Below are 25,182 nucleotides of genomic sequence, written 5' to 3'. Positions count from 1 at the left end.
TGATAAGAAAGTAACACATCATATCTTATAACTAAGAGTACCTAAGTTATCCCGGCGCTTCCTCCATGGTGAAAATATAACTAATTATTCTGTTTTGATCATGTTCCTACTAGAGGGCGCCAGGGAATCGATTGTACCCGGGAGCTACATGGGCTAAACCCTGGAATATGACAACTTAAGAAAACTCTATGAGCTAAGAGTTATTCATCTATATTATTCGAAAGACTAGATCAGCCATTGGATTGGAACAAGATTAGATTGTAGTTAAAGTTACCTTTTCGGCGTTTCGTACGTAAAAGGTGCAAATAAGACCCTATTTACTAAACCGTACATCTGTGTCTATCAACGGGCTTGTATCTCATGAACCGTATAAAAGGTTGAAATTTTGAGTAGGTATTCCTATTGTCACTAATAATTAATTAAATAAATTGGTGGATGGTACCTGCCTACGGAACTCTTCCTGTGTGAGCCTGACTCGCACTTGACCGATTTTTATTATTAGTCATAACAAACAGTTGGTGTTAATGAAACCTTAAATGGAAATGTTTGTAAACCTGTGCTATTGGTTTATCCTTAAATGAGTTTGGAGGCCAGCTAGCATTCGCAATGGGTTATAAAGTAAGTATAGTAATACACTGGTTCCTAAAGCTTCATCAACATCCCATCGCCGGCTCACTACTGAATACGGGTCCTCTCATATTGAGAAGGGTTTAGCCCTCCCAAAATCCCAAATACTCCGACCGGCTGACGCGACGCACTAAACTCTTATTTCGTAACTGGTTACGACGAAAAAATGGTTACCGACGTGGTTGGAACCGAAATATCCACGGTTCATACCCCCCAACGCACAATTTTGTTGTAGGTAACTATTTGCGTTAGTAGGTACCTACTATTATATGTTGTGGTATGTACTAGTTCTACGCTTAGTTATAGAAAGGGTAATAATTTTCTTTAATAAAGATAACAGCATTTTTCATTAATATTTTTATTGTAAAAGAATAACAGCTGTTCACCTACCTATTACAAATTATTGATTACCTACTTATTAAAAACTAACTGATGCCCGCGACTTCGTACGCATGGATTTATGTTTAAAATCCCGTGGGAACTCTTTGATTTTCCGGGATAAAAGTAGCCTATGTCCTTCCCCGGGACGCAATCTATCTCTGTACCAAATTTCGTCAAAATCGATTGAACGGTTAGGCCGTGAAAGGCTAGCAGACAGACAGACAGACACACTTTCGCATTTATAATATTAGTATGGATAATCATCAATAATTTAATAATAATAAACCATACATTCCTTACAATAATTGAGGTAGATACCTATATGGCAAAAAAAAATTTAAAATGCAATATGAATATTGTTAAGTTAACATCTACCTACTCATGTTTTATCACAAAAACCGCAGTTTAACAATCATACAATTGGGTAAGGTTTTGTGGCATATGAAAGCTGGTAGGTCAATCGTCGTTCAAGCACATAAAATTGCACTGTAAAATTACTGTAACGTTGCTTTTTTGAAAAGGGTGATTTTCAAGATCAAGTCGCCGAGTATTTACAAAGATCGAGACTAAACTTTTCTTACATGAAATGAGACGTCAGCAAACAAAACGGTGTAATTACGTGAAATAACATTTTACAGGAGTAGCAAAAAATTGAATGAAAGCTGTTAAAATTTTATAATATTCAAAACAGTATAATTGCATATACTATCACTATCAATGCACTCTATCATTGTGCACCCGGCGTGTTGGGCTGGTGCTTGGAACATACAGGATGTATCAAACAGCGTTGTTCCTCCTATTGAACTCCTCGGTGTCTTGCGGCACGTCCCAGCGCGGGTCCCAGAAGCCGCCCGGCGTGTTGGGCCGCACGGGGTTGGTGCGGCCGCGGTGCTTGGAGCACTCGTCCATCAGCTGTGCGAGCATCTCCGGGTCGTCTTTGTAGAGCTCATCGTAGAACTGTAAAAAAAATAGTGCGTGTAGCCTTTACGTGTGGTCGAAGTAGCTTAGACCTTGTCCAGAAGGGGAAATTCACACGTACATTGTGTCTAGGAGAAGCGTGCAACTGAGGGTGTAGCTTAACGGTTAAGACTTCAGATTCCTATTCGGAGGGTCCTAGGCTAGGTCCAGGATACACCTCCAACTTTTCGGTATGCGCATTTTAAGCAAACAAATGCCACTTGCTTTACCGATGAAGGAAAACATCGTCAGGAAACCTGCATGCCTAAGAGTTTTTCATAATGTTCTCAAATGAAATGATTTTTTAATGTAGGACAGCTTCTCATATTTTATGTCAAGTCTCTACCAGTGGTTCTACGACGAGTATGAAGTCTGTCGTTCTGAGAGGAGACTCGTATTTAGTCGTGGGCAGTCGACGGGTTGAGAATTGATATGATTAAACATTGCCTTACTGTACGATTGCTAGACTGTGGACACTTACGATCTTGCATTGGTCGCAGCTCCAGCCGGGCAGGGCGCGTTTTTCCGCTTTCTTCCGCACAGTTGGTTCCTTGTACACAGGAGCCATGTTTGTCTTTAACCTGGTACAAAGAAAAATAAATCAATGTTTCTCGACTTCGGGCGAAGTGTACCTACCCATATTAGGTACAGTCTATTACAAAAGACACAAATACAATGCAAAACAAAATAAAAATAAAAGAATAGATCAAGTGCGAGTCGGACCGCACACGAAGGGTTCCGTACCAGCGTACAAAAAATAACACTTTTAATTTTATTTAATTTTCATGGCGGCCATTTTGAAATTTTCATTATTTTTAGGGTTCCGTACCTCAAAAGGAAAAACGGAACCCTTATAGGATCACTTTGTTGTCTGTCTGTCTGTCAAGAAACCTACAGGGTACTTCCCGTTGACCTAGAATCATGACATTTGGTAGGTAGATGGGTCTTATAGCTGGTGTTAGGGGAAAAATCTGAAAACCGTGAATTTGTGGTTATATCACACAAAAAAAAAAATTAAATTGTGGTCATGAACTAATAATTAGTATTTTCATATTTCGAAGTGAGTGACTATATCAAGTGGGGTATCATATGAAAGGTCTTCACCTGTACATTCTAAAACAGTTTATTTTTTATTTTTATGTATCATAGTTTTTGAATTAACGTGCTAAATGTCGAAAAAATACGACTGTAGTACGGAACCCTCATTGCGCGAGCCTGACTCGCACTTGGCCGGTTTTTTGTTATAGCTGCAATAGAAATAGATATTCTGTGAAAATTTCAACTGTTAAGGTACAGCCTGCTGACAGCAGAGGTTTAGTTAGAAATAGGGTCCCGTTGGCACCCTTCGGGTCCGCAACCGTATAAATGCATCACCTACCGTTTTACATCATCGTTCGACTTCTCTACGCTAGACCCCGGCTCCTGCAGTAGGGACGGGCCGGCCACGTGCTCGTGATGCTGCATGTTCGTTATATTCACATTCTCAGCTAGCGGACGCTTGCTCGGGCTGAAAATAATTTTTTTTTTATAAAACCCGACTTCAATCAAAAAAAAACCGGCCAAGTGCGAGTCAGGCTCGCGCAATGAGGGTTCCGTACTACAGTCGTATTTTTTAGACATTTTGCACGATAATTCAAAAACTATGATGCATAAAAATAAATAAAAATCTGTTTTAGAATGTACAGGTGAAGACCTTTCATATGATACCCCACTTGATATAGTCACTCACTTCAAAGGTGTGTATGGGTTTAATAAAAACTGCCATACTCCTTCCAGGTTAGCCCGCTCCCACCTTAGACTGCATCGTCACTTACCATCAGGTGAGATTGCAGTCAAGGGCTAACTTGTATCTGAATAAAAAAAAAAAAATGAAAATACTAATTATTAGTTCATGACCACAATTTAATTTTTTTTTGTGTGATATAACCCTAAATTCACGGTTTTCAGATATTTTCCCCAAATGTCAGCTATAAGATCTACCTACCCGCCAAATTTCATGATGCTAGGTCAACGGGAAGTGCCCTGTAGATTTCTTGACAGACAGACAGACAGACAACAAAGTGATCCTATAATAGTTCCGTTTTTCCTTTCGAGGTACGGAACCCTAATAACTCAATTTATTACCCAATAATATATTATGTATACATTAGCTTAATATAGTTCTAAAATTACATTGTTTTGGGGCTGGTGCCAACTAGCTTATAAGCTGCGCGAATCGTCTATAAGTCCTTCATATTTTTCTGCAATGGCACCTCATTGGCACCGACAGACAGAAGTCAGTCAGCTTTTCCTATTACATGTATATTGTATATAATATGTAGATTTAGATATTATTATATTTAGATGTCATTGGTCTCACCTATTAACATGCTTATTATTCCTAGAGTCCATTTTCTTCATGTTATGATGCAACAGGGATATGCTTTCGTCTCCACAATGTGTTTCATCATCCATGTTCTCTTTTTTAATTGGGCATTTAGATCTGTATAAACAAATATCATAGAAACCTCACAATGGTTTTAAAATACTATTTAACAAAATATCACTCGAGGGGGTAGACAAAAATCTTTTTTAACTCCCGTTCAGGAGGTAGGTACCTATATATATATATAAATTTTCAAAATTTAATATGCCTTACGTAATAGGTTTCTAAATTCTATAACTACTAAATTGTAACTTTACACTCATCTTGTTTATTTTTACAATGGTTGTGACATACAGACAGATGAACCGATGAACTGGAGTATGATAACTGATTTTACTACAGAACTCTAAAAGTAATAGTGTAAATTCGAATATTTTAATTTCTGTCAAATATTACTTATTTATTTATTTTTATTTTCACTAGCTGACGCCCGCGACTTCGTCCGCGTGGATTTAGGTTTTAAAAAATCCCGTGGGAACTCGTTGATTTTCCGGGATAAAATAGCCTATGTCGATCTCCAGGTCTTTGACTATACCCATGCAAAAAATCACGTCAATCCATTGCTCTGTTGCGAAGTGATTGAAGGACAAACCAACAACAAAATAAGGGTAGGTACTGATGTACCAAAAATGTAGTTACATAGTAATAACAAATTTACCTACATTGAAAATGCTTATTATGAGATTTCTTCCAGCTTCCCATTCAAGGTTGTGAGTAAGGCATATTAAGAAGTGGAATAGGTCTAATAATATTATTATTGTACTAGCTGATGCCCGCGACTTCGTCCGCGTGGAATTAGGTTTTTAAAAATCCTGTGGGAACTCTTTGATTTTCCGGGATAAAAAGTAGTCTATGTCACTCTCCAGGTCTTTATCTATACCCATGCAAAAAATCACGTCAATCCGTTGCACCGTTGCAACGTGATTGAAGGACAAACTAACAAACCAACAAACAAACACACTTTCTCATTTATAATCTGGGCAATGATTTACCTATTTGGAAATTGGTTTAATAGGTCAATTGAATGTTCAATGGTTCTCCTATTTTCATTGACCACATTTTTCTGTTCAACTTCTTCAATACTATGGTCATCTGTTGAAACTTGTTCTATTTTGAGTTTTGATATAAGAGGTGGCTTTTTGAATTTCGTTGGACTGTCCTTTGCAAACGATTTATATCTGAAACAAATGAAACAAATAATTGACATACTAGAAATCGACTACACAAATTTCAAACCCTTATTTTACCTCCTTAGGGGGTTGAATTTTCAAAAATCCTTTCTTAGCGGATGTACTTCATAATGGCTACCTGCATGCCGAATTTCAGCCCGATCCGTCCAGTAGTTTGAGGTGTGCGTTGATAGACCAGTCAGTCAGTCAGTCAGCTTTTCCTTTAACTTTTATGTATATAGAGATTCCGATTTATGTATAGAATGAACCTCGTCATTCTGAGAGGAGATTCTTTTCCAACAGTGGGTCGGCGAAATGGGCTGAGATGGTGATAAGGTTAATGATGTTAACGATGATGATGATACTTACAATGAGGGAAGTTTGACAGGTCCACTTGTAGGTGATGGCAGTATTGTTTCGTCGCTATCTATTACTTCTTTCTTCACATTGCACCAAAATGTACATGAAATAAAGACATATTAGACTAATCACTACCCATATCTAAATATATAAAAGGAAAAGGTTGACTGACTGACTGACTGACTGATCTATCAACTCACAGCTCAAACTACTGGACGGATCGGGCAGAAATTTGGCATGCAGATAGCTATTATGACATAGGCATCCGCTAAGAAAGGATTTTTGAAAATTAAACCCCTGAGGGGCTGAAATAGGGGTTTGAAATTTGAATAGTCCACGCGGACGAAGACTCCAGTCATTGTATAAATACTGCCCATATTACAAAAAAATTATAATATTAATTTAAATGTTTTATTTCTTCGATAGTATGGAACTCTTCTGTGCGAGTCCGATTCGCACTTGATTTTTAAATACAAACCTGTTGGTTATTTTCGTTGGACGGCTGGATTTGCCCGCCGTGCTCTGGAGAGCAAGTGAGGTCGACCACTTGACAGCTCTTGATCTTCACAAAGCTCAGTCTGCCTTGCCTCAGCCTGCCGCCCGCCTTTCCTTGCGTCGGGGTGGGGTATGTTAGTTTTATTGCCTTGTTTTCCGGACTTGACCTATTATAAGATAAAAGAAATAGATATTTTTAGGGTTCGTACTCGTAGGTATATACAATACAGGGTGTAACCAGAATGCTAGCAAAAATTTAGCGTTATTGTTATACTATCTAAACATAATCCAATACCAATAACCATTTGCCTCATTTTGTAGTTTTAGTGATGGAGAGAGTGCGACATATGCTACTTTTTATGCCAGAAAATCAAAGAATTCCCAGGGGAATTTTAACCTAAATTCACGCGGACGAAGTCGCGGGTATTTTCTAGTCTGTATATATAAAATTTAAAGTCCTGACTGACTGACTTATATATAAATGCACAGCCTAAACCACTTGTCTTAGAATCATGAAATTTGGAGGGTGTGCTTTTGTATGTGAAGAGCAGGTATCCTAAGAATTTTCCGAGATTCCACCCCTAAGTAGGTTAAATGGGGGTTTTAAAATTTATGTAGTCCACGGATAAAGTTGCAAGCATAAGCTAGTTTACAATATAGAGAAAAATTTGTCTTACCACGAGTCAGAACATTTCTTCTTATCTTTTAAGCTTAAAGAGCTATGAGGTTTGGTTTTCTTTTTACTCTGGAATATTGGACTTTTCCGACCTGTCGGGGTTCCTTCAATCTCTGTCACGGATTCATCTTTGCATATTTGATCTTCCACTTCTTTCTTTGGACTTTTGAAAGTGCTTTCTAACTTTTTTTCTTTTATATCTCCGTTTATGACACAATTTGTGTTGTTTTCTTTGTCTGGTGATACACTTTTAGGTGGAGTTAATATGGTTGTGTCACCATATATTTGTTTGAGTATTACTTCTATTAGATTAAAGTCTTTAGTTTGAGTTAATTCGTTTAATGCTGAGGCTGAAAGAAAACAATTAATTTGTTTATTAAATTGAACATTTGGTGTACAATAAAGCATATTTTACTTTTACTTTACTTTACATCTGTCATGCCCATTACTGAGCATGGGTCTCAGAATGAGAAGGGTTTTGGCCATGGTCCACCTTGCGGGCCAAGTGTAGATTGGCAGACTCCACACACCTTTGAGAACTTTATGGAGAACTCTCAGGCAACTTAGCAACTCTCAGGTTTACTCACGATGTTCATCTTCTTCTTTTTCTTCTTCACTCTGGGCTGGTTTCCGCACTTAAACGTTTCCGTCTGTTGTGCGTGTTTTGTTACTCACGATGTTTTCCCTCACTGTTAAATCAAGTGATAATTCCGAACACATAATTCCGAAAATTTTGAGGTGCATGATCAAACCCTGTGAGTGAAAAACCTAATTCTAGAAGGTCTAAAGCACCGGGCTATTCGCGTCGCTTACGAGTTTCTGTGAGGTTTCTGCAATATGTTTATCTTTTAAACAAACGCAGGAAAAACAGACTATACTTACTAATAGAGTCTATAATTTGTTCCTTTGTCGCAACAGCCTTTCTTAATTCTTTGCAGCAGCTACATACTTGGCTGAAAATTTTAAAGATCATTAATTAATGTGGCTATACATTTTTAAGAAAATTACACTGTTATTTTTTTTAGATTCTGCACTTATTTGAACCCTTATAGTTTCATCCAGTCTAGTGATTGTAGACTTATTTTGTGGTTTAAAGAAATATTGGTACTGATTTAGAGCACAACTAAATTTTAGAGTATTCGCATACTCTTCTTACTAATTTAATATGAATAGGACAGACACAGTTTGACAGTTTTAAATTTAATTGAATGCTGTCAAACTGCATGATTTTAGCTGCCAGTCGCGAGGCTATTGTTTAAATTTTTAGCATGCACTAAAATTTAGTCTTTAAATGTAAAATTCATGTTCTGTCCCGTTTTAGCAATATTAGAAAAAAAAAAGATGCAGACACTCTAAATTTAGTTTAGAGAAAGACAACAGAATCAGCGCCATTGTGGCTAATTCCATTGTACACAATCTCTAAACTAAACTAAAATGTCACGCCTAAATCTATTGCTATCCCTTTCATAATGTTTCTTGCGGAAAAGGATGGCACTACCTATTAATTTAGTTTAGTTTAGAGATTGTGTACAAGAGAATCGGCCCCAATATGTGCCTTTAATGTAAATAACGGGAACATACCACAATTGATTATGATGAATATCAACCCAGTTGCACGAAATGTGGTCACAACGTGGTAGATACATTACTTTATAAAAGAAAATCAGAGTTCCTAGAAGATGTTCACACTTCAGAGCAACAGTCACGGGCATTTTCTAGTATAAACAATAAAGAAATTACAAATATTATAATGTACCTACATACCTTTCTAATTTTTCCTTTTGTTTATGTAGAAGTTTCTGATAGTTTATATTCTCTAAATGTATTTGTTCAAATTCCAACACCAGCTCTGAAATAAGGTAATTTCATTCTATTGATCAATAAATTCAAATCAGATCAGTTATTTTTGCCTTCTTTACAGGAGCTTATGATGGGTCACTAGTCACTACTCAGGGGCTATAACTCTTCACTCTGTCACCAGTTTGTAGGAAAGGTTAGCCTTAAGAGTAACAATTTATTATATTTAGTAACATTAACTAGCAAGCAACTATGCTTTTGTAAAGTCTAGTCTTTCTGAACAGATGTTAACTTAGATAATAGATGTATTCATAGTCTAAATATAACAAAGGACAAGGTTTGAATGACTCACTGATCTATCAACATACAGCTCAAACTACTGGACGGATTGGGCTGGGCATGCAGATAGCTATTATTACATAGACACCCGCTAAAGGATTTTGAAATTAAAGCCGAGGGCATAAGCTGGTAAGAAGATAAAATGAATGAGTAAGTAGTTTTAGACTATCAGCAGTGTAATAAAAGTTAATATTTATAACGATAAGAAAACCTTCACTCAAGAAAACATCGCGCGCCAATGTGGCTAATTCCGTTGTGCACAATCTTTAAACTAAACTAAAATAACACGTCTAAATCTATTGCTATCCCTTTCATAATGTTACTTGCGGAAAAGGATAGCATTAGATTTAGACCTGTTAATTTAGTTTAGTTTAAAAGATTGTGTACAAGAGAATCGGCCCCAATATTTTATTCAAAACAACCTACCTTTGAAGTTAACTACAGCTTGTGATAATGTTTCATCCATTGCAGTAACTTTCGAAGTAGGAAATGGTTTAGAGACAAGATAATTATTGCTTTTCTGAAAACCCTCCATTATTCTACAGATCACTAATTATCATATATTTTAAAAACTAAAAAGTAAAAACAAAAACTTGCATGTTGTGTTGTGCTTGTGTTTGATAAAAGCTGTACATCACAGACCAATAACATACCATAGGATATTGTACATAGGTACCTATACCCGTATACATATTAATCTATGGTTGACACTTAGAAAATATAGATTATTTATCTTCCATAGACTTGTAATTCTATAACGGCTACACGATCTGATTCGTGGTCGACCAATCGAATCAGAACCAAGTCATGTTGGCCCTATTGGATAAAAGGCTATTTGTCTGTGTTCGGAATTATCTGTGCTATGACTTTTATCTATTATAATCTATGGTTATCGGCATGTCTATGTTGCTACCATAGACAAAATGATTTTTCTGATATCGAAAAATGGCAAAGGAATTGGATTTTTTCTTGGATTTTTTGGTATTTTCAGATTTTAAAATATTAAGCACTATAAAACGTACGAGTTATTCATTACTATTAACTTTGATTTCAGTGAATTTCTTATAATTATATTATGATATATTAGGAACAAACAATTTGGTATTCGGATAAGATTGTAATCACATAGTAGCAGCGGGTAAGATTAGTTATTAACGTGGTGGTGGTTTTTAGAATGGTTTTTGCTTCTAGACAGTTTGTTTTGTGCATTAGTGTTCCCCTAACTATTTTGTTACCATTAACCATTGATGTTGGAAAGGCCATTAACCATATGATAATGACAATAATTGACAATAATTACAATCCAAAACAAAAGTTTAATAACTGCAGATTTTTGTGCTTACAAAAAGTAGCAAAGTTACCTCCATTGCATGGCTATGATAGTAAAATGTTCCATATTTTCTATTATTTTGATTGGTATGGATTAATAAAAATAATTCTGATATGGCCAGGTAAAACGGGTTTTTACAAAACTGATGGTTTTAAAATAAGTATGCTATGTTAGGACCAAAGTTTTTACATTGTGTTTGTTCATAAGTTTGATTATAAGTTTCTCAGAAACATCAGTTTGTTTTTTATTTTGGCGATAACTCAAAAACTACTTTTTCGGGTTAGCGACGTTTTAGCAAAAAGATGGCAGATGTGCGACAAGGATACTTTGTAAAATCATAATGAGTTAAACTTATCAAATATTTCCTATCATAATCATCATCATCATCATCAACCAATCCATGGCTGGACATACTGTCTCTTGTAGGGACTTCCACACGCCACGGCCTTACGCCGCCTGAATCCTTCCAACGCTGCGCCTTCCGGTGCTAGATCGCCTCAACGCCTATCGGTTGCCCTGCCCATTGCCCTTTCAGCTTTGCAACCCGTTGAGCTATGTTGGTTACTCTAGTTCCCTACGGATCGCCTCATTTCTGATTTGATCACAAAGAATATTTTCTATAAAATATTAGAAATAAGTTTATTTAACGAAAATGTATTAGAGATATCATTGCATCTTTTGCCTTGCAGCTACACGAGTTAAAGAAGATTAAAGAAAAAGAAAAATGGAGAGCGATGATTGTGATACATACATAATTGTAGTTGGCGATGGTATTGACACATTTCCTGAATGTTTACAAGAGGTCACAGAGAGGGACCACCTGGTGTCTGAGGTAACAATTTGACAACCTCCCAGAATCAACAGTGAGCCCAGTTGTCTTTTATGTGGTGTGCCAGGTTCGATTCCTGGTGAGGACGACTAGTTATTATTAAAGTTTACTCTGGTTGGTGGTTTCCACTTCCACAAATCCATACTAATATTATAAATGCAAAAGTGTGTCTGTCTGTCTGGCTGCTAGCTTTTCACAGCCCATCCGTTCAACCGATTTGGTCATAATTTGGTACAGAGATAGCTTGCATCCCTGGGAAGGACATAGGCTACTTTTTATCTTGATATAGGGGTATATAAAACTGCAGTAAACTTACCAAGTTAGACTGCATCGTCACATCAGGTGAGGTGGTAGTCAAAAGCAAGGATTGCCCACGAGCAATAAAATAAGTCCCGCAAATTGCTATTGCGCTAGAACCATGTCTCATTAACATCGAAATGACGTCATTTTGACGTCAGCCGAAATAAAAATATACCATCAGCTCGAAACTTCAGTCTATTGCTGACGTCACTAAAATGGCGGCCACGCGCATTAGCATTGCTCAATTTCATGATTCTAAGTCATCGGGAAATACAAGACAGTCAACAAAGTGGATCCTAAGGGTTAACAATAAGGGTTCCTTATTACCTTTTGAGTTACAGAACCCTAAAAACTTTCAGGATCTGCTAGAGGAACCTAGAGAAGATTCAAACCTTGAAAACCCAGGGTCGATCAAGCATGAACCAGCGGATGAGGGAATTATAGAAATAGAGGTGCCACAAAAAGAAGACACTGAAGCAGAGTTCTTATCAGATGATGCAGAACTAAGTGATGATGGAGACAAGGTGCCACAAAGAAAAATTGAGCTTCGATCGAGGACTAAGAAGCGCACACCAGCTGAAAGGTAAAGTTTTACCGCCGTACTCAGAGTCGCTAATCGTTTCCTAAGATTGAGTTAAAACGAGACAGATTTATGTGAGAGATATAGCTCTAGTCTCGTTTTAACTAAACTTAAGTAACGATTAAGCGACTCTGAGTACGGCTGTAAGACTTCTTATGAGAAGAAAATTGTTTCTCATGATTAGGAAAAATAAGGGTCCTTAATTCTTATGAAAAGAAGGATCAAGGATTCAGAAACAAGATAGTGCCTAAACACAGCCATCTTTCAGATGAAATGCAAAGGTCTTACCTGAAAGGTGGAGTGAAGGAGGCGAGGAGGTTTTTAGACTATATGACGTCAGGCAGCATCCCCAATAGAGTCGGGCATGCCAGAGGCTATCCATGAGGATTTTCCTCCTCCCCTAACTGTTGAGATAAACCAATAGCACTGAGTTTGCTAATCCCGTGGGCAAGATTACTTACGTGAGTAAAACTTACACCTGCAAGTTGTACTCACGTAAGTAGCTTACATGATTAACTTACGACAAATTTACGAATGTAAGTAAATTTACTAATGTACACTCTTATAAGTTTACCTTAGTTCGCGACACCAAAGAATATAGTTACTTACCTTATCAAAGGTCAAAGATAAATGAAATGTAAATTTTGACAGCTTAAAACTTATTTTTCAGGCACTCTTTCGTAAAAAGCATAAGGAATCGCCACCCCGAGTTGAGGAAGAATAAAAAGTTGCTCATAAACAGTTTGGTAGCCATCATGAAGGAGACCAAGCCGCCGCCGCTGCCTAAGGACTATTTTATGATGGACGGCATTATGTTTCAGTAAGTAAAGCTTGCTTGGTAAAATGGACCTAAATCCCCTTGTTTTAAGATCTAAGAGGAAGCCTCTCACTCTCGAGTGTAATAGAGATGATCAGTAGTGAGACGAGTTGGGGCGTAGTAGTCTCCTGCTGTAAAACTGTTGTGGCGGTTGCCACAGTAGAAACAAGTTGCCGCAGTTCAATCGATAACATTACATGACAGACAGACATGACATTAACAGTACTCGCACTAACGGTTTCTGCAATCCGGACTATATATAGAAGTTTCAAGACACAACCGTCGGCCCAGCTGGAGCTACCGCTGGGTAGGGAGCTGGACTCTGACGCATAACCGCTCCGCAGAAAAAGACAGTGGAGAACAAGGAGACATTATGCTCACGTTCTCCACCGTAGGTATTGGGGGTAAACCTGTGCCGGTTCAACGTCAGGACGTCGCAGTCGCATCCGATATTCGGGATCCTGAGACGCCTTATACTTGACGCGGACGGTACCGCTGGGTACTGAAAAAATTCAGTGAAAGGTTCCTGCGGTAGTGGGGCGGTGCGGGAGGGCTGTGATGAGGTGACGCGAGACCTCAGTGGTTCGTCAACTTGTGACAACTGCCACCCTCCCGCATTGCTCCACTACCGCAGGAGCCTACTTAGTTATGCGCTCTACCCATAACATATATATTATTATGAAGGTAGATGTGATATTTGACTAAACATTTTTGGTGCAGGTGTATAAAATGCAGCCATCAGTCAGAGAGCATATCGGCCGCGGGTCGACACTACCAGGAGAAACACGGCGAGCGGTACCTGTACTGCTTAGCTTGTGGGGTCAACTTCAGATGGTTAGGTTATTTTTCAAATAGAATAGAATAGAAATATTTTACATATAGCATTGTCCTTATCCCGCTTAATTGGTTGTGCTCAGACATTTGCCCCTCCCTCCCCCTTTTCCCCCGTTCTGAAAGACTTCTCTTTCAGCGACTTTAGGCTGCATCATCAGGTTATAAATTTAAAAAAAAAACTTGAAAACTTTCCAGTACAACAAACCTGTACAAGCACGAGAAGACCTGCGAAGCGAAGGACGCGACCCTCGTGCTGCGTGCGCGTTCCGCCTTCCTCAGCAACCGCGGCCGCGCGCGCCCTGTCGCGCCCCAACCCGCGAGTCCCTCGGCGCCCCAACCCGCGCCTCCCTTGGCGTCCCAACCCGCGCCGTCGCGCAAACGCAAGCACCCTCCTAAGAAGTGAGTACATTATATACAACGAATCTGTACAAGCACAAGAAGACTTGTGAAGCGGCCGAAACGTAAGAACAGAGACTCGTGCTATCTCGCTCATAATTCGCGTGTACAAAACATGGCGCGTAGGTAACAACCAATAGCGGATGGACGCGCGTTGTGATTGGCCAAGATATTATTGCGCCATTCAAAAATAAGATTTCTGCGCAGGTACATCGGCGTAACTTATAAAAGTGATAGTAGGTACTGTACTCGTATTGTCTTCGCAAATTTTATCGAGTATGCTTGTTACAACGAAATAAAATCATTGTATTGGTCAAGCACTGGTCTGACCGCCGACTTAAAGCCAGCCGAAAAACGAGTTGATCTAAAAACTTACGGGTACGGGAGGTTTGCATCTGAGATCAGGAAATGTGTCTGATTCGTTTCCTGATCACAACTACCTTACCTGTTACTGTTGTACGTGAGTCAAAATTAAAATAAGTATATCTACACATCGATGTATCTATCTGATCGGGATATGTGTACGATTTTCGCCACGCGACAAGGCTCTTTTGGCGCGTGGCGAAAATTGGAACTAACGTCGTCATGTGTCCCCTTTGTTCTTGTTTGAATAGTCGAAGCCTCTGTCAATGTCAATACGCTTCAGAAAGTATTGTTCATCGACCTTTAGAACGAGATAGTGATTTCGTTAGAGCATTGTCTCTGTCGTTGAGACCGACAAAACGTCACATAGGTATGAGTGACAGATACAATGCTCTACAAAGCTGAAAACTCTTCTAAAGGTCGTTGTACAATATTCCTTGCCGGCTACTGTATTCTACAAGTTTGTGTTAAGTATCATTTTTGTTCATACCAAAAAACAAATTGTGACAGTAAATTGTAAAACTTATAAAAATACTTCCGATCCCGATTCCCGGTGAATTGCAGTTAGTTACGACTACGAGTAGTATATAGGGTGGAAACTACGACTGATTGTTTTCTCTATGAAAGTTATCTTTTATTTATTGCTGTTGCAACTATGTCGCCTGGTGAACAAAATCACAGAATAATTTAAAAATATTAATTTATTATTTTGTAACATTACTTGTTTGTAAATCAAGCTGGGGTGAATTGGTTCACAGTAAAGTTATATTTTTCGACGTAATATTATCACGCAGTGTTTTGATAACTTTGACAACAAGAAAATAATCGCGAAATTTATTGTTTCACTTTAAATTAAAATGTCGAACGATCGCCTTACTTTTATTAAAGTTTTTTCACCAGGCGATACCAGTGTCAATATCAAATATTTGCACATGTCTTGTATTGCGATAATTGTCGTCCTCTTAACGTTTCCACCCTGTATATTTTCAGAGTAATGTTACCGGTGGAACCCGAGCCCGAGGAGCCGCCGATAAGGAAATACGGCACTAAATCCAACTACACTCCCGAAATTTTGGAAGAAGCTTTAAAAAAAATCCGGAACCGAAAGATGACCATCAGCGATGCGAGCGTGATTTACAAGATACCGTTGAGTACGATGCACTACAAAGTGAGGAACTTTCACGCGAAAACCTACGGCCGACCTTCCGTGTTCTCCGCCGACGAGGAGAACGCCATGGAAACTCACCTGTGTGCCATTTCCGACTGCGGAGTTCCTATGCGCGAGTTGGACGTGCGGAAAATTATACAGGTGTACCTGAACACCAAGAACCGGGAAGTTGAAATCTTCAGGAACAATCTCCCCGGAAAGGATTGGGCGAAGTCGTTCGTGAGCAGGCACGAGGACCTGAAGACGAGAATATACCGAAACTATATGATGCGCGGATTGCGGGTTGACTCGCAAGCGGTGAACGACTTCTTCGACGACCTCGAGTGTGAGCTGAAGGGCGTGCCCGCTGCGAACATTTACAGTTTCACCGAGGCGGGTTTTGTTGATAACCTAACGAAGAAAAAAGTTGTTTTCGTGCGCGACAGCCGTCACCCCAATGTGACCTCTGTGAAATCTTCCCTCACTGCTGTGTTCTGTGGAAACGCCGAGGGTGCGATGATGCCCCCGTTCCTAATATTTGAAGGTGAGGAATCTGAGCCGGGTTGGGTCGCGTGCGCGCCGCGAGGATCCAACGTGATAGCGACGGATAACGGTTGGCTCGACTTCGCAAGCTTCGAACTGTGGTTTAAAACCACATTCCTGCTGCGAATCACTAAACGGAAGGGGAAAAAGATATTGATCGGGGACTGTTTGAGTTCTCAGTTAACGTTAGGTGTGATGGAGGCTTGTAATCAAAGAAATATTAAATTCATATGCTCGCCGCCGAATTGGGGCCCGTTGCTCCAGCCGATAGTGACGGGCTACTTCGAACCCTTGGAGACTCGCTGGAGAGAGGAGGTGGCGGACTGGATAAAATCTTTTAAAGGCAAACCAGGCCGTGCGCTGGAGAGTAATCTTGTTCAGCTTTTAACGCGGACGTTTAATACGAATAATGAAGATGTCTCGAAAAGTTTGAAAGCCGGCTTCGAAGCTTGTGGAATACATCCGATTAATAGGGAAGAAGTATTGAGAAGAGTCCCGAAATATCTTAAATCTCAACCGAGAAGGGTCCATCTCTAATAATATAATGTCAATGATACTATACCATTTTTTAAGTTATCCTTTATGGACGTATTGCGTTTCGACGTATTGCGGATTTTATAAAAGCTGAAAGTTTATCTGCGTACTGTCCCCAACAAAAGGAAAAACGATCCGCGGCGTCGGGGAGGTGTAAAAAATCTTACTTCAAACTGTAAAGTGTAATTTTTTTATGTTTTCTTCGGAATAATATTAGAGATCACGTCATGCATTGCCAGACACTTAGTGTTTTTCACCTTTGATACCTGTCATCTGCCAAAGCCACCATGATCCAAACTTCATAGCCGCGGATCGAAACTTTCAGCTTTTATTAAATTACGAAGGTCTGGCCCTCGCGGGCTCTCCTCTCTATTAGATATATTATCTATCATTGTGAATCATGAGCTACCAAATCAATCCCGAAAAGTTTATCATCGGAGAAAAGTATTTATTACAAGCAAATGAATTTTGAATTATTTTAACTTTTAAAAACAAGTTAGATTCTATTAGCGAGCTCATTTTTGAAAATTCAATAGACTTGATAGTATCATGGATTTCGCCTGAGACATCGGGTTTTTTGTAAGAAATAGAATAATTCTGTTTTCTACAATATTTTTATTTGGTTAAGAATAAAGTTTGTACACAAGAAAAGTAGGAAGACTTTTATCTACAGCTATGCTCGCGACTTTGTCGGCGCGGACTACAGAAATTTCAAACCCCTATTTCCCCCCCTTTAGGGGTTGAAAATTCAAAAATTCTTTCTTAGCGGATGCATACGTCATAATAGCTATCTGCATGCCAAATTTCAGCTCGATCCGTCCAGTAGTTTGAACTGTGCCTTGATAGCTGATCAGTCAGTCAGCTTTTCCTTTTGTATATTTAGAATCTATCTGTAAGATTGAATATTGGAAGTCGTTTACACTTATTATTACTAAGTAGGCTAGTTTCCAATTCAATTCTATTTTTTTTTATTTAAAATATTCTCAGCTATTGTTTTGTTTTATGTTATGTATTATTTATAGCACGGAACAGAAAGAACAGTGGAAGTGCAATTCACCAAAATTACTATAGGAACCGCTGTCGCCAAACTCATACAAATATACCGATAGTCATATATTGCACTACAAAGAAACAAATCATTTGATTTGTCGTTTAAGTTTAGTCAAAACTAGCCTACGTCACAGATTTGGAAATAAACCCTGACGCTCTAGAAATAAGATTTATTTTGCTTTAGCGGAAGAACGTATTTACGAGCTATAGTCACACTCACGTCACACTAGATTCAATTGTCCAATTAATTCCGCTACTTGACCATAGATGGCGGTATTCTAAGTAGTAGCAATTATAAACTTAATTACTTTAAACATATGGTTGACATTTGCGTGATCGGTCGATTTTTTTTCCTCCTCAGTTAAGGCTGCACCACGTAGCTCAATGAATTACCTATCGATATCGATAGATACTCGTTATTTTGTTCATTCGCAAAAATAAAATTAAAAAAGGTAATTATAAAATTGAATAAAAGTGCTGGTATGTATGCATGCCTTTTACAAGTATGCACAATAAATACTGCAACGTATGAAAATAGATAAATTTTATTTATTGCCCTTGAAATAAAACATATTTGTTAAGAAACTGGCGTTTCGAAAGTCTTATTTTTAATTTTAATAAATAGTGTATGCGAACATTTATGTATATATTTTTCGACTATTGCCTTCATCAAATCGGTAACGTGATTAGACGCAGGAATCTCCGAATCACTTTGTCTTTTTGAAGAACCTGGAGTGACCACATTTATCATTTTGTGGCTGAAACCAAAATTAAATTTTGAGAATAAATCCGTACTAATATTATAAATGCGAAAGTGTGTCTGTCTGTCTGTCTGTCTGCTAGCTTTTCACGGCTCAACCGATCAACCGTTTTTGATGAAATTTGGTACAGAGATAGCTTGCATCCCGGGAAAGGACATAGGAAGTTGAAAAGTTCCCACAGGATTTTTAAAAACCTAAATCCACGCGGACGAAGTCGCGGGCATCATCTAGTACCTATATAAAAATGAATAGGAGAAAAATTAATTAGTGTGTTTATGAATTAAATTTGATATTTAGTCAGTCAATCTTCATACAAAAATATAACTAAGAGGTGTGTTGTTTTGTATTATAATATCAAGTATTTTCAATACTTACTGAAAGTAATAAAATAAAACAAGGTTATTTGATTAAAGGACTTAACGATTTTCATTGATGGAAGCGCAGTAGGTTTCGTATATCTATATCCTTTATTTGATATTATAAAATCGACTTCTTAAAAAATGTTCAGAGCATATCATGCTTGATTTGGTTGGCATCCAATTAACTCTACCCGTTGCATCTATCCATTTCTCTTTGATGCTTGCATCTTTGGGAAACCTAAAAATATTTTAAATGAAGGTTAGAGGAACTACTGATGTCTATTTAGTGATCAATGCAACGTCTCACTCATTAATAAATTATAATTATACTATTTATTTATATCCTTGTATCGATATCAATCGATAAATTCAATATTCTACTTGGCCACATCACTATTTGAGTAGCGAACACGGAGCGAAGTACTTTCGGAATAGAATCAATCCAAAATAAACTTTATCTTAATTGTTTAAGGTTGATTTTGACTAACCGTTCTATTAAATATTAGTAAATTGAAATAAATTAAGATTTTATAGAAAACAATGAAAATCGTACTTACCGATGATACGAAACACCTCCATTTTTAAGATTTTTTCTCCTACTATCATTTTTACACTCCAAAACGGAACAGTAACATTGCTAGGGCAATATGAATTTGTCGCGAGACTACCAACTCCACGCGATGTTAGAACGCGACTGGGATCAGTTTTACGTAACTACGCTTAATTGTGGCACGCGTGCCACGCCTACTTAGCACTTCCACTGTTTTTTCTGTTCCGTGATTTATAGCCTGACCATAAATGTGAAAAAAACTTGTCTATGGTTACTAAGTATACTATGGTCTCGTATAAGTCCCGCAAATTGCTAATGCGCGTGGCCGCCATTTTAGTGACATCAGCACTAGACTGAAGTTTCGAGCTGATGGTATATTTTTATTTCAGCTGACGTCAAAATGATGTCATTTCGATGTTAATGAGACATGGTTCCAGCGCAATAGCAATTTACGGGATATTATATATAAATTAGTTTCCACGGGTTTTCCGCAACATGTATGGCGAGGTATTTTATTTTTCTGGTCAGGATTTAACATAATATACAAATCAATATTTTAATAAATCGAGAGAAAAATCTGCGCTAATAATAAAAATCAGTGATTTAAAGAAATGAGTTTCATTAGTAGTGTTAAGAAAACCTTTAGAAAACTAAGTATAGCCTGACCAAGAATATAAAAAACTTGCTCTGCGGGCGCCACTATAGTATATTGAATATGGTCAATAAGTAGTAGGCCATACACGGGTATCTTGAATCAGTCATGGTCGTGACTGACCGCTACAAGCTGCGACTGCGTAGCAAACTACAATGTTCCATTGTCATACACGAGACTGCTTCAGCAGTTGCAGCCGCTCCGAGCGATCCGAAACATTGTGACAGTTCGTCGTGCGGTCGAGCAGTTGCAACTCAGTGAAGAGAGGCTCAGGGAATATGATAAAAATACTTGGCATCGTGACTGAAAATCGATTCGACCTCAGTAATAAGTAATGGGGATCCATAGGCAGAACTGATCAGAGGGCGCCACAAGAGTTCCGGCCAATGTCAAAGTTTGTTTTGTTGGTTTGCTAATAATTATTGATATCTATACAATAAACGATTGTTTCGTGAATTATGTAAAGATGTATGATACCTGGAAGCTCGTACAATTAAAATTATGGCGTTTAACAGCTCAGTATAGCCGGTTCCACAGATGATATTACCTCTATGGCCGGTTCGCTTATGCGCCACCTGTTGGCAAAATTGGCAGTGTGAATTGCTATTTCAGTGAGGTATGTTCGGGTAAAAGAATAAAGTATTGTAAATTAGTGAAATATGCGGTCTTAGGGTTAATTTTATTATATGACTGTCTTGTAGGTTCGACTGCCAGGAATGCTCGGCGAGCTTCGCGTTGAGCCATAGCCTGACGGCGCACGCACACATGCACGCAGGCAGGCTGCCCTACGTGTGCAATATCTGTCTACGCGGCTACACCCGCAAGATCACACTAGACGTGGGTATAAAATCAATTCCAGATTTGGACCATATCTGATCGCCTCTGCGAATAGATTTGGGCCATATCTGGTTACACCACACTTAGTCATAAGAATTATTCTATGGAGTCTCGCGATTAAATTAGTTTAATCTCCACATAAATGTTTGAATTCCTTTCGAAAAATTCAGCGTCGGCCAACTTAATCTTATGTGCTGTGGTATATAAATAGGTAAGAATAAAAGAGACGGGCCAGCCCGTTTATAATCAAGCTTGAAATTATTGGTTTGTTCCTTATTCTATTGTTTGTTGTTGTATAGAGGCATGTAAAGAAGCACGACAAGACTCAACGCTACGTGTGCGATCACTGCCAGAGAAGCTTCAACGTCAAAGCGTCTCTCGTGGCACACTTGAACACGCACCTACGTGAGTTATTATTACTATATTTGCTGTTGTATACAGAGTTAGAAATGGTTTATGCTAACACGTGGCGGGCGCGAGCCGTGTCGCGAACGAGGCATGGATTTCACGGATCATCCCTTAGGGTAACTTTTCAACCACCGACCTTTCCATCACATCCCTACATACCACCATTCCTAAAAATATTGCCCCAGAAAAAGTAACTCTATAATAATATGTAATGTACCTATTGTTTATAATCAGCACCTCAAGAGTTCTAGAAAACTAATTGATGTATTAAAAAATACTTTAACTAGGTATCTTGATTTGAAAATAGACGTTGGATTTTCTAACTTGATGTCGCATCGAGAACGTCTTTGCTCCACTCATCTTGATATCGAAAAGCTCCGCTTGTCCTCGGTTCACCAAGTGTTCAGCCTTAGGTACACGCGCCGCACATTATCAAAAAGGATGCGCGCCACTTTGTTCACACAATTTGTACTAGACGGCGGTCCCTGCAGAAACTTTCTCACGTAGTCACGCTCCTTTTACATCTCTCGCATAATTCTTTCTTATAGAGAGAAAGAGATATAAGAGATTATACGATAGAAAAAGAGACTAACTTAATTTTAGGCCGCAGGTCTGTGCGAGCTGAATCGTACATAAATGCGTCTTATTTATTTAAAAATCTTTGCGGAGTTATTCTTCTGTAACTGACAGTAATATTCTGTGTGTAAGCTTTAGATGAAACCTTTGTTTGTGTGTGTCAGCGTTGAAGCGGTTCGCGTGCGGCGAATGCGACAAGCGGTACGCGCAGCGCGCGGCGCTCCTGCTTCACGTCAACCGCAAGCACCACGGTCTGCCGCCGCCCTGCGCTTGCCAACTATGCCCCAAGAGGTAACCTTTCTGCGTCATATTCCATCCCTCCAAACTCCGTCCTGATCCTGATCAACCCATCACCGGCTCACTACAGAGCACGGGTCTCCTCTCAGAGTGAGAAGGGTTTTGGCCATAGTCTACCACGCTGGCCATGTGCGGATTGGTAGACTTTACACACCTTTGAGAACATTATGGAGAACTCGCAGGCATGCAGGTTTCCTCACGATGTTTTCCTTCACCGTTAAAGCATTACCAAACTCCGTAATCATACAAAGTTCACCTAACACCTTCCTAAGTTAGACTGGCAGCTGATATTATATTGTACGCTTGTACCTACCTATGCCGAAGCGCTTGAGAAAAAAAAAGGTATGTAACTGTTAATTACAGTACGCAGCCTAAAGTAGCGTACATGGATCTTTAGATGGAGATAGCAGATTTGTAGAGCGTTGTCCCTGTCGTTGAGACCGACAAAACGTCATATAGGTATGAATGACAGGGCAACGCTCTACAAAGCCGAAATGTCATTCTAAAGGCCGATGTACATTACTTTCGGCTGCGTACTGTACTGTTGATGTTCGCAGGTGTGCTCGGATGTCGCTGTTGAAGGTACACATGAGAAAAGAGCACGGCGTGGACCTGATGACGCGAAATGTAAGTACACTAATATACTCTATCGGCGGAAAGAAGTTAGTATAGCGCTATCTCTGTTACGTAATCAAAAATCTCAGTGGGCGCTTATCATTTTAAGCCACCAACCGAAAAACTAAATGTTTTCTAATCATTGTTCAATTTAGGGTTCCGTATCTCAAAAGGAAAAACGGAACCCTTCTAGGATCACTTTGTTGTCTGTCTGTCTGTCTGTCAAGAAACCTACAGGGTACTTTCCGTTGACCTAGAATCATGAAATTTGGCAGGTAGGTAGGTCTTATAGCAGAAATTAGGGGAAAAATCTGAAAACCATGAATCATCACAAAAAAAATTAAATTGTGGTCATGGACTAATAGGTAATTAGTATTTTCAATTATCAAAGTAAGAAAACTATATCAAGTGGGGTATCATATGAAAGGGCTTCACCTGTGGATTCTAAAACAGATTTTTTTATTTTTATAAATCATAGTTTTTGATTTATCGTGCAAAATGTCGAAAAATACGACTACTACGAAACCACTAGGCCGGTTTTTTTAACATAAAAAATATTTTCCCGCAGAAATTACTCTATTTAATGAATTCTAGCCCTATAAACTACCGCTATACAAAAAATCACATCAATTATAGTACGATTCAAACGTAAGTTTGTTTTGCAACTTCTTGTATGTATTCTTAAAAAAAACCAGTTACACGATAAGGGACAAAAAATAGGTTAGCTGCGTCTCTGTTTGTCACACTAGTAACTTTATCTGTGCTCTCTTTTTAGTGCGAATGAGAAAGCAAACGTTCCTGCATCTACCTTTATTACTCTATCTGCGGCCACTTCTTAGTTCTTGCCCAATGAATGCACTGAATTATAAGTCACCTGTATTTGACTCCACAGATGTTCTTGAAAGCGCTGCCGACGCTGAACAAGGCGCGATTTCAACAAGCCAAGCTAGTCATGAAGAGCGAACTCCAGAAGGACCCTGTATACTACTCCGTCGAGGACAGCGATTGTATATACACCAGACATCTGCCTGTCAAATGAATTGATATTTGTGTAATTTGTGCCAATATAGAAACGAATTGAAACGAAGCGGCGCACCGCGCAATCGTTCCGTCTCACTCACACACTATACACAGGTGTAGTGTAAAAGTGAGACGGGTGATTAACGCCGCCATTTTCGATTCGTTTCTTTATTGGTTGGTGGTAAATAAAGGTTGAGATTTTAATACTTTATTTAAAATATTTTTATGAAACCGAATTAAGGGATGATTTATGCCAACACATGGAGGGCGCGGGCCGTTCACGGACGCCACACGGTGAAGCATAAACTGCTTCATATAAAATGTTCGTGATGTATTGAATCCGTGCCTCGCCCGTTGCATGTCCCGCGCCCGCCACGTGTTGGTATAATTCATCCCTAAAACGGCTCTACATAAGGTAAGTAGGTACCTAGACAAATTGAATAATTTTTTAGTAGTTTTAAGTAGGAGATTTATAAATAAAAAACAGTTTTCATTTTTAATACGAAAAAGTGTTTTATTACGCACTTATTATTTCAACCAAATGTTTACGAAATACTCATCTATAGCATAATGCATACACAATCATAGAAGACACCACGTTAATTTACAATGCTTCGTTTTTACATACTAGGGAATTACAAAAATACTAAGCGGGTTTCCTTGATGACTACCGAGATACCTTTTTTGTCCTCAGAGTTTTAACGGCTGAAATTAATAAAATCAATTCTATGTAAAATTTGTCGATAGGTTAATAATTAGTAACCTAGTGCTACAATGCTATCTTGGCACTTGAATGACATTGACAGGGGGCGCTGTTGGAGAACAAAGGCTTAGAATATTCCGAATATTTAAACAAGAACAAAGGAGACACTTGACGGCAACATTAGTTCCTATTTTCGCCACGCGCCAAGATAGCTTTGTCGCACTGTATTGACGAATTTTAGATCTGCAACGTTGATACTTTGTGAAAATTGTATGATCTGTTTTGACAATAACGTCGCTGAGTAATTTATTGACATGATAGATCTGTATATATAAAAATAAATCGCTGAATGTGTTGCTGATCGCAAATCTCGAGAACAGATGAACCGATTTCGCTAATTCTTTTTTTATAATATTCCTTGAAGTACGAGGATGTTTCTTACGGAGAGAAAAATT

At 38.6% G+C, this 25,182-nt stretch overlaps 2 protein-coding genes across 7 annotated transcripts; one reads left to right on the top strand and one right to left on the bottom strand.

The window, feature by feature from the left end:
- Window positions 1-969: 969 nt before the first annotated feature.
- Window positions 970-9,867, bottom strand: LOC117989215 (uncharacterized). Its single transcript, XM_034976553.2, has 11 exons — window positions 9,653-9,867; window positions 8,855-8,939; window positions 7,973-8,043; window positions 7,092-7,440; window positions 6,398-6,581; window positions 5,929-5,999; window positions 5,383-5,568; window positions 4,325-4,447; window positions 3,344-3,472; window positions 2,447-2,546; window positions 970-1,965 (listed from the first exon to the last, which is right to left on the bottom strand). The coding sequence occupies exons 1-11, from the start codon at window positions 9,759-9,761 to the stop codon at window positions 1,786-1,788; spliced, it is 1,587 nt and encodes a 528-aa protein (XP_034832444.2). The 5' UTR covers window positions 9,762-9,867; the 3' UTR covers window positions 970-1,785.
- On the top strand, window positions 9,257-24,527 carry LOC117989060 (zinc finger protein 883-like). 6 transcript variants are annotated; one of them, XM_069503621.1, is made up of 11 exons: window positions 10,172-10,364; window positions 11,246-11,388; window positions 12,045-12,268; window positions 12,936-13,085; window positions 13,803-13,916; window positions 14,112-14,315; window positions 20,973-21,108; window positions 21,408-21,513; window positions 22,257-22,383; window positions 22,947-23,016; window positions 23,897-24,527. In XM_069503621.1, exons 2-11 carry the CDS (start codon window positions 11,281-11,283, stop codon window positions 24,041-24,043), a joined length of 1,386 nt encoding a protein of 461 aa, XP_069359722.1. In that variant the 5' UTR covers window positions 10,172-10,364; window positions 11,246-11,280; the 3' UTR covers window positions 24,044-24,527. The 6 variants fall into 6 exon arrangements, with proteins under 6 accessions (XP_069359720.1, XP_069359718.1, XP_069359722.1 ...); XM_069503620.1 differs by having other exon boundaries at window positions 20,973-21,112; XM_069503619.1 differs by lacking the exons at window positions 10,172-10,364; window positions 20,973-21,108; window positions 21,408-21,513; ... (1 more) ...; window positions 22,947-23,016; window positions 23,897-24,527 and adding exons at window positions 9,257-9,376; window positions 15,666-20,077.
- The last annotated feature ends 655 nt before the right edge of the window (window positions 24,528-25,182 follow it).

Source organism: Maniola hyperantus, chromosome 15 (assembly GCF_902806685.2).
Source record: "Maniola hyperantus chromosome 15, iAphHyp1.2, whole genome shotgun sequence".
Taxonomy (NCBI): Eukaryota; Metazoa; Arthropoda; class Insecta; order Lepidoptera; family Nymphalidae; genus Maniola; species Maniola hyperantus.
Note: the sequence above shows the minus strand (reverse complement) of the source record. Positions and strands in the feature narration are given on the sequence as shown.